Source organism: Olea europaea, unplaced genomic scaffold, assembly GCF_002742605.1.
Source record: "Olea europaea var. sylvestris unplaced genomic scaffold, O_europaea_v1 scaffold2105, whole genome shotgun sequence".
In the NCBI taxonomy this organism is placed as follows: Eukaryota; Viridiplantae; Streptophyta; class Magnoliopsida; order Lamiales; family Oleaceae; genus Olea; species Olea europaea.
The window spans coordinates 45,671-55,075 of NW_019238993.1; the positions used below are offsets into that span (position 1 = coordinate 45,671).

Consider the following 9,405-nt stretch of genomic DNA (forward strand, 5'->3'; position numbering starts at 1 on the left):
CCCCTTCCCAGCTTTTGACAATGATAGTTCGATTTACGTATAGATTTGTGAAAAAAATAGAGATGGGTATGTAAGCAATGGAATTTTCATGTACCATTTGCTTAAATTTCTTAAATTTTTTATTTTTATTTTATTTTTGTTAATTTTTCCTTTTTAAAGAGTGTATATTGATTTTTTTCGTTTTTGCTGGATGATAATTGGAATTCCGTTGATTTAATTAATTTTCTTCCACACCGACCCCACATATTATAGTGTTTCTCTTTGCAAAATTTACTGTAACTTATCCCATCTTCATGATGCTGATTGTTTATTTTTGTTCTTTGTGGAAAAAAGTTGGGTGGTCCAGTAAGTGGGTGCTATCGGATTGGAAGAGAAGTGAAGGAAAAGCCGGTACTTTTAAGCACACCGCAGGGAAATGGGCAGCTGATCCTGATGACAAAGGTCCACCTTTTCTTTTACTATAGGAGTTGTAATATAGGCATCTGTGCTATACATTTAACCATCCAAATTTTAAGATTTAATTCGTTACTAAAAGTTTCATTACGAAATTACATAAACATATCAAACAAAATTTTTGGTTTCACCAATATTAAATAAAACATAACCAATTAAAGTATGTTCCAAACCTTAAGCAATAAAATTCCACATAATAATAAAACTAAAGTAAAAGCTAAAAATAAAATCCATAGTCACGTTACACTGATTTAATTTGTTAAGTTCCGTAAAATCATGGTACCATGACTGCACCTCATCGCCCGCCAACCAACAAACCGTTCTAAATAGTGAGGAGTATGGAAAAAGGGAGAGTATATGAGAATACTCAGTAGGACACGAATAATGTTGTAATCTTGAATAAAAACATTTAAATCATGCGTAAAAAAAATCATATCGTCGTTATATCTTCAGGGACCGATAAGAGCTCAATACATATCATATCTTTGGTATTGGATGATCATATCATACAGATCATTTCTTTAATTTTCATAGGTTTAATAATTCAATAACTCACAAAAAAATAAGGAAAATGCTATGAGGTGTATACAATGAATTACACCCCCTCACATGGAAGGGGCCCACGAATATTCTATTGTATGTGGGCCTCCTTCATGTGAGGGCGTGTAATACTGTGTGTACACATAGCATTGTCCAAAAAATAATCGGGATAAAAATAACACCTCGTTATCTTACCTCATTAGATCAAATAATTTTTTGGAGAAACAAAATCAAAATCACGTTCTAACTTTATTTTCGGCCTGTTACCGTGTTTATAAAATTATATCATATGGTGAAAGAAAAATTGACTTTTTCAACGGGGGAATCGGTTGCATAAACAAATGTTGAAAAATCGATTGCGTAAATGAATAAATATAGTTCAAGGGTTATATAAAGTGAAAATTCAATTTACCTAAAATTTCTATCTAATGCAAATAAAACAACCCGTTTTAACTCCATCCCAACAACCCCATGTGGCTGTCCAATTTCACAAATAAAAAACAAAAGTAATAAAATAATATTTATTGACAAGTTTTTTAAACTTCAATAACTTAGGTTTCACTTATATCAATTAAATTTTCCTTGAACCTAATATACATAGTTAACTACGAGCAATTCAACGAGCCCAATATTGATATACTTATCTTCGTCCTATCGAAATCTAAATATTTGACCCAAATAAAATTGAATTAATACTATTTTACCCTAGTACATCAACTCTCCAAAATTATAAAAATATAGCAAGTAGAACAAATAGTTTTGTTTTATAAAAAATTTTGTGGCGCTACAATATAGTAGTGAGGAAACATAAATACAGTAGTAGATTCTTATAATTTTTTGTATAATAGTGAGAATTGATTGAGCAATTGCTGATTTCTATTCCCAAAGCAACTTTTATTTGACCATACTTGTAGCACCTTAAATTTTCAAAAATCTTGAAGTGCTGCCAAAAATTCACTTTTCTTTATATTAAAGGTAGAACATTAAAATAAAATTCTTTAATAAAATAATTGGAACATTTATAAATTTAAATTAAATCATGAAAATTGTATCTTTAAATATAATAAGCTAACTATTAAATAGGCATGTCATTGAACGTAAATGAAAACTAATTAATCAATTGAAATATAGAAAACTTAATGTTTTTTTATTTTTCGAACCTTCTTGACAATTTGCGTCATTATTTCACCACAATTCTACTTGATCCGAACTAATCAGAAAAGTTATTGTAAGAGTGAGTATTTAAAAATATTTAGTAAGATACGTGCAGTTTTCATAGACAATTATATAACAATAAAATAAATATTTCATACCACATTTCTTATGGAGTATATCGATGATCAAGCGACCACCCATCAATAATATTTTGAATTTTCGGAGGATTTTACATTTCGTTATAAAGAATCCAATAGAGTTCACATTTCGTTTGGTCGAATCCGATAGTTCAAAGGCAATTCATGCATAAATTACTGAATATAAAAGATATTGAAACAAACTCTTGTACAAAAGTATCTTACCTTGATTTTGAAATGTTAAAAAGAATAAAATCTTATACGTAAAAATTCTCCTATTATTTTCTGTATTTTTTCCTCTCATTCTCTCTACCATGGTTCTCTTTATTTTTTGTGGTGAAATAATGAGAATTTTTGCGGTATTTACATTGAAATTCTCAATTAAGTTTGTATGTAACTAGAATTGAAAAACTGTGCAAAGTTTCAAATAATAGAATTTGAATTGTATTCAAGTAATGTTTTCATGTCAACAACTCGCGTGGCATGGGCTAAAAGGGGGAAAGTTTTGTTTTAAATAATATTTCAAATTCCTTCCAACTTTATTTGACCTTATATATTCTTTTAATCGAATTTAACTTGATGCGATCTAATCCAAAACATTTTTTTCTTAGGTCAAGACTTCTAATTAATTATGAGCTACAAAAAGAGTCTGATATCGATATACTTATCTTTGCCCTATCAAAATCCAGTTACTTGGCCCAAATAAAAGGGATTAATATTTTTTTTCACTTTAGTTCCTCAACATTTCAATATTATCAAAATATGCTTAGTTCAAAATCCTTACCACTAAATAATTCTATACTATAAAATTTTGGGACGTTACAATACTAAAGTGTTGGATTTTATGCGCAATATTAAATAGATGAAAAACGAAAATCAACACAAGAATTTTACGTGGTTCGGCGATGTGCCTACGTCTACGAGAGTGAAGCGGAGATTTCTTTATTCAATTATAAAAATAGGGTTACAACATATTATTTATACTAACCCTAACCTGGGTCCATAAAAGACTTTAAGGCCCGTACAGAAAATACCCCTACACCGTACCGCGGGGGCGTTGCCCCCGCACCGCCAACCCATTCAGCGTCCCTAACAACCAAACAGTGAATTAAACCGGCGTAAGGCCAATGCCGTCGCTCCGCTCCTCTCACTCCACTCCGCGCCGGCATCGGCCCATTTGATCCAGGGCCTGTGTTCCACTCTATATGAGCCACATACACAACATAAAAGTTAGTTCAAAATTGGAGTGCAAAGCACCACATGAGTATAGTACCATAGAACTATGAGAATGAGATATTTGTTCAATTCGGTTTAAAAATTCAGCTCGGCAATTTGAATGTATGTGGAGAACTGCTTCTCACTTGTCATAGAGTATTGAATCAAAAGGTGCGTTGAAACTATGAGCCACACCAACGATATCTATTCACAACCTTTACTTCTGGTCAGTATTTATCTAAAAATTTTTCAATCGTAGTCTTCCTCCATTACACCAACAAGAAAGCAAAAGAAAGTGAATCAAGAATGGTGTCAAGCTTTGGAGAGATATATCCATTCAACAACTATTTTCATTTATCTTCTTGCTTTGAATACAGGATCTAAATGAAAATAATTGACATTATTTTGGCAGAGTCTTTTGTATCTCACAGCTGAATATATTAGTAGATTTTAAAAGAATGCAGAAACATACTACATTTTTGAAGATAGACGAACTTGTGGAAGCTGGAATTTCAGAAGCTGAATAGACTATGCCTGGGTTGAGATATTGAACTGTTTTTAATATATGGGCTGACATTAGAAGCAGAAAGGATAAGTGGAAACGGAACTTTGGAGTAGTTATATAATTAGGATTATACGGGGTGATGGACCTTGAATAGACTGCATGTGTTTAAAAGTGAAAGGGAGGAGAGGTGACGATACATTTTGGATTTTGAGGTCACGGACGATAGCTGTTTATCCGAATGAAAAATGTAGAAAAACATTAGATTAGGGATGGCAATAGCCGGCTCGGCCCTTTAACCCGCGAGCTCAGCTCGGGTTCTTGATGAGCCTAGCTCGTGTCTCATGAAAAATGAGCCAAGCTCGTGCTCGGTCCACGAGCTCATGAGCTCATGGGCCGAGTCGAGCCCATGAGCCTCTAGCGAGCTCGTGATTTTTTTAATTTTTTTTTTGTATATTTGCACACTTTTGACGAATTTTGGCTCGTGGGCTTGACTCGGCTTGTCGGATTGAGCCCCCTGCTTGGCTGGGACGAGCCCAAGCCACCCACGAGCTGAGTTTTAATGAGCCGAGCCGACGAGCCGATCGGCCCGTTTGACATCCCTACATTAGATGGATAAGGAATGTGATTCAATATACGCGATTAGCCATAGTTAAGCTGCCATTATGATTCTTCAAGAAAGGAGCTCTTTTTGCATATCTTTCGCTACAATATTTTGGAGTTTGGTACATGTTGTTCTCTTCTTGTGTTCAGTAATTGGAGATACTCCATAGTTTTCATTCCATGGGACTCCATAGTTTCCATTCCATGGGGGAAGAGTTGCCTCTGTTTCTAAATCTTTTGTTTCAGAGTTGACAACTGGGATAGAGAAGTTTATTGACCTCGCAGACAAGAAAAAGATTAATAAGATCCTCAAGGACAGGAAAACTGATGAGGTTTGAGAGCAAATTGGGCTAAAAGAGGCGTCTTATATATTCTAAACTTTGAGTGGCGATCCACTCAAGGAGATGATATCTTTATGAATCTGGTTTATGCCTCTCTTCTCAGTTTTTCTGTCTGACTGCTGTTCTAAACAAAACTGTGCAGGTATCCAGACATACAAAGATGCCAAGCATTATGCCATATCTGCAAAAATACCTGGGTTCAGTAATAAAAACAGAACCCTTGTGGTTCAATATTCAATAAAGTTTGAGCAAGATATTGAATGTGGTGGTGGTTACATGAAACTTCTCTCTGGCTATGTCAACCAGAAGAAATTTGGTGGTGACACTCCATACAGGTCTGTCAGTTCTTGTTTTAAAACTTTTTGAGACCTGTGGTCTTAAGTGACTTAATTTTTTATTATGCTTGCACTCTATGCCTTGTTAGTTTGGTTAGGTATAATAGCATAACTTTTTTTACTTGTTTTTGTAAAAAATTCTCATGCCCTACGATTGTCTGCTTTCATCTTAATAAGGTCTTAAACAGATATCAGCTAAAAGCTGTTTATGACATAAGCATTTAACATGATGTTGGTTTTGGATCCAGACGGAGTGCACAAGTGATTACACAAGAAACATGAAATAAAAGAGTAGAGATGCTTCACTATTCTATAATTTGGCCACTTAAGAATGTTAGGCTTATGTACAAGTATAATGCAACACTACTATTTTATGAACAAGCACAATACTTTACATGAGATACATGTGAAAGAGATTACTTTTTAGCTTATTCAAACAACCTTTTAGCCACAAATCTTGTTTATTAATACCGCAAAGTACATGATAAAGGCTTCCACAAACATGAAGAAGAGTGAAACAATGGTGAGAAACAAATTGTGTTAAAAGCACCATATGCATGTTGTTCTTGGTGCTCTTAGCTCTTGTACTATTGGCAATTCATTCAACTTCAGCACATTTACTGACTATTTGGTAATTCTTGTCTCCTCATTGCTATTTATCTGCAGTTTGATGTTCGGACCAGATATATGTGGCACTCAGACTAAGAAGCTTCATGTAATACTTTCCTACCAGGGCCAGAATTATCCCATTAAAAAGGATCTAGATTGTGAAACTGACAAGCTGACTCATTTTTACACGTTCATTTTAAGGCCTGACGCAACATATAGTGTCTTGGTTGATAATCGCGAAAGAGAGTCTGGAAGTATGTACACAGACTGGGATATCCTCCCTCCACGTAAAATCAAAGACGTCCATGCAAAAAAGGTGCCCCTCCCCAAATCTTACCTTGCTTCATCAGTTTGATGCATTCTCTTCATTATAGTCTTAATGAGAGAGAGAGAGGGTGCGCGCGCGCGTGCGTTCGTGCGTGTGTCTTGTGGTGGAAGAATGCTACTCCCTTTGTCCATTATTGGCTATGGGTATGAATTCCCACGTAGCTTTAGGTGAGAGTTGAAACCATTTGAAATTTTAGTTATTTATTGTCAATACTGGTCGTAAGTTTTGCCAGTCACATTGTGTACTTCAAATAATGACATTTTCATAAATAATATAACTTTTCTGAAAAAGGACATTACTTGTAGACAATCGGATAAGAATAAGAAGTCGTACAATCGTGGATGATGGGATTAAATGACGTGGCAAATTAGCATGCTGCTTTATACAAGTGCTTCGACTAGGAACATTTTACTATAGATCAATAGATCATTGTATACATGGGTTTTATGTATCTAAAAGTTGGATGCATATTCATAACTTTCTAATATCTCCCTTTATTTTCAATGTACAATTACCTATCTTGTCATCAATAAAGTGTCTATCAATATGTTTTCTGCAGCCGGCGGACTGGGATGATAGAGAATATATAGAAGATCCAAATGATGTCAAACCAGAGGTACCGTACTGTTTACATTGTACTATGTAAATGATGATGTGTATCTTTCAAATAAGGATTGAAATCATGATTTATTTGGGTGCTTGCAGGGATATGATTCTATACCAGCTGAGATCCCTGATCCTAAGGCTAAAAAGGTTCGCTGTTCGTTTTAATATTTTCATTATTAGAATTCTTTATTTCTGTTATTTTTTTGTATTTAAATGGATTTATTCTTATTCATGTAATCTACTTTGCTATTTTATGAAATATGATGAGTTATTCTGCTTGCAAGCATGGAGGAATGTGCATGTATATATTTTTTCTTTCTCCTGAACAGTGTGTCGTTAACTAGAATATTGGATAGTTTGTGACTTCTTTGTTTTTCTTTAGTAGCCTGTGGACTGGGATGAGGAAGAGGATGGGATTTGGAGACCAAAAAAAGTACCAAATCCAGCATATAAAGGCCCTTGGAAGCGCAAGGTGCCAACACATTATTAATTATGTAGTTTGAGCTGTATGCTTAATTATAAATTAATTGAAATCACTAACCTTAGCAGAGGTGCAACAGAGAATCAAGAATCCTAACTACAAAGGGAAGTGGAAGGTTCCTTGGATTGATAATCCAGGTAAGGTTCTGTTCAATGAATCCAACTAGTATTAAGGGGCTGTCATCAGTTTATTGTGTCGACTCTATGTCATACTGGAGTTCGGACAGTTTAACTTTCAACTAAATTGAATCTGTTTTCTGCTCCATTGTGGAGATAAATTATATTTGTCAATTGTAATGATACGGACCGTTTAACTTTCAACTAAATTGAATCTGTTTTCTGCTCCATTGTGGAGATAAATTATATTTGTCAATTGTAATGATACGGACCGTTTAACTTTCAACTAAATTGAATCTGTTTTCTGCTCCATTGTGGAGATAAATTATATTTGTCAATTGTAATGATACGGACCGTTTAACTTTCAACTAAATTGAATCTGTTTCCTTCTCCATTGTGGAGATAAATTATATATGTCAATTGAAATAGCTACCGTATCATTACATTCCTTTTTTTCTATTATCTTCGATGTCTCTCAGCCAGTGTAGCTGAGGGCTCCAATACAAAGTACATGTCAATCCCCTAACTATACCAGCTATACATATTGGAGTACTTCCTCTCGACAAAAGAATACTGGCTTGGAATATATTAGATCGTTCTTGTTACACTACCCTTCCCTTTTCTCTTAAGAACCAGAACGACTCCTTACTGTAGATTTCTTCTTGATTGTATATAACACCCCTGCCTACACGTAGAGTGCATTTTAGTTATCTAACTTCCTTGAGTATATTGACATGGTCAATACCCTAATATTATAAAAAATTTATCTTGGTTATTTCTCTTTTTTGCTTCATTTCTTCTTTATGGGTGGACGGAATGGGCTGCTTACTATGGCCCAAGCTAATGATTTATCAATATATATATATTATGCGATTTATATGTTGAATTTCTTTTATATTGGAAAGCTCTATAAACAACAGGTTCATTTAATATGAAATTGATTAATTGACCCCAGATATGTTCTCACATTATTTACATGACAAATTTAATGGAAGAGATCCAGCACACTAGACTTGTTAGTGGATTAACTCTATCTTGTGGCTCCTTTAAGTATGTAGATTCTTCCTGCTTCTATACAAGAGCAATGAATTAAAAGGCGCATTATTTGATGTAGAGTAAATACTAGCCTTTTTTCTGCTCTTTCAACTTCCACTTTAACAATTGGGAACAACAGATTGTATCACTCTTATTTACTGGTTCTATATTTATTAAGTACTTGACTGCGAATGCTAAGTTGTGGCTAAAAAGCTCATGGCACATATGTAATAGAGCAGTCACCTCATCTCATGTAACAGTTTATGATTTGCAAGCATAGGATCCAACGCTTCTCTACAAGTCTGATCGTTTCATGCTTTGTGCTGTTCACTGCTGGATTCCATTATCTAGGATAGATATTCATTCACACAGTCTCATTTTCTTCCACTTTGGGAAGAGGAGATGCCAACAAACTCACTACTTTTCTTCTTCCCTTCTGCAGAGTTTGAAGATGATCCTTACCTATATGTATTGAAGCCAATAAAATATGTTGGAATCGAAGTTTGGCAGGTAAGATCCATTCTCTTATTTGATTTTGTTGAACATACATATATTAATATTTTTTACTTGAAACTTTTTCCTACATTTTCCAGTTTGATTTAATGTTTCTGAATCTCGAAGGTAAACAGTGCTCTGAATATTGTGAGGAGAAAATTAGGCCTCTGGGATTTTTTTGGTGAATTTTAAACATTAATCCAATCCCTTTAAGCTATCTCATCTGGGTTGCAATCATATGGTAGTTGTTACTATGTCGACTGAAACCGTTATTTTATTTATTCTCTATTATGAAGTGCTATATTGGTACTGATCTCATATGGTTATACTAGGTTTACGAAATTACTGCTTGCTGTTAACTTTGAATGTCAAGAAATCGGCATTTAGGAAACTGCACTCCATTCGAACACCTCTACTAAGCAACTATTATTTGAGAACATAGTTATCATTTAGA

At 34.2% G+C, this 9,405-nt stretch overlaps 1 protein-coding gene across 1 annotated transcript in view; it reads left to right on the forward strand.

Annotated features, from left to right (window-relative positions):
* The window catches only part of LOC111380192 (calreticulin-3), an 11,925-nt gene that overhangs the window by 588 nt on the left and 1,932 nt on the right, over positions 1 to 9,405 (forward strand). Inside the window, exons 2-9 of the mRNA XM_023003684.1 lie at positions 334 to 441; positions 5,089 to 5,281; positions 5,948 to 6,206; positions 6,778 to 6,834; positions 6,924 to 6,971; positions 7,210 to 7,296; positions 7,385 to 7,442; positions 8,899 to 8,966. Of these exons, the coding sequence (XP_022859452.1) occupies positions 334 to 441; positions 5,089 to 5,281; positions 5,948 to 6,206; positions 6,778 to 6,834; positions 6,924 to 6,971; positions 7,210 to 7,296; positions 7,385 to 7,442; positions 8,899 to 8,966 (878 nt within the window). The remainder of the gene's footprint in view (positions 1 to 333; positions 442 to 5,088; positions 5,282 to 5,947; positions 6,207 to 6,777; positions 6,835 to 6,923; positions 6,972 to 7,209; positions 7,297 to 7,384; positions 7,443 to 8,898; positions 8,967 to 9,405) is intronic.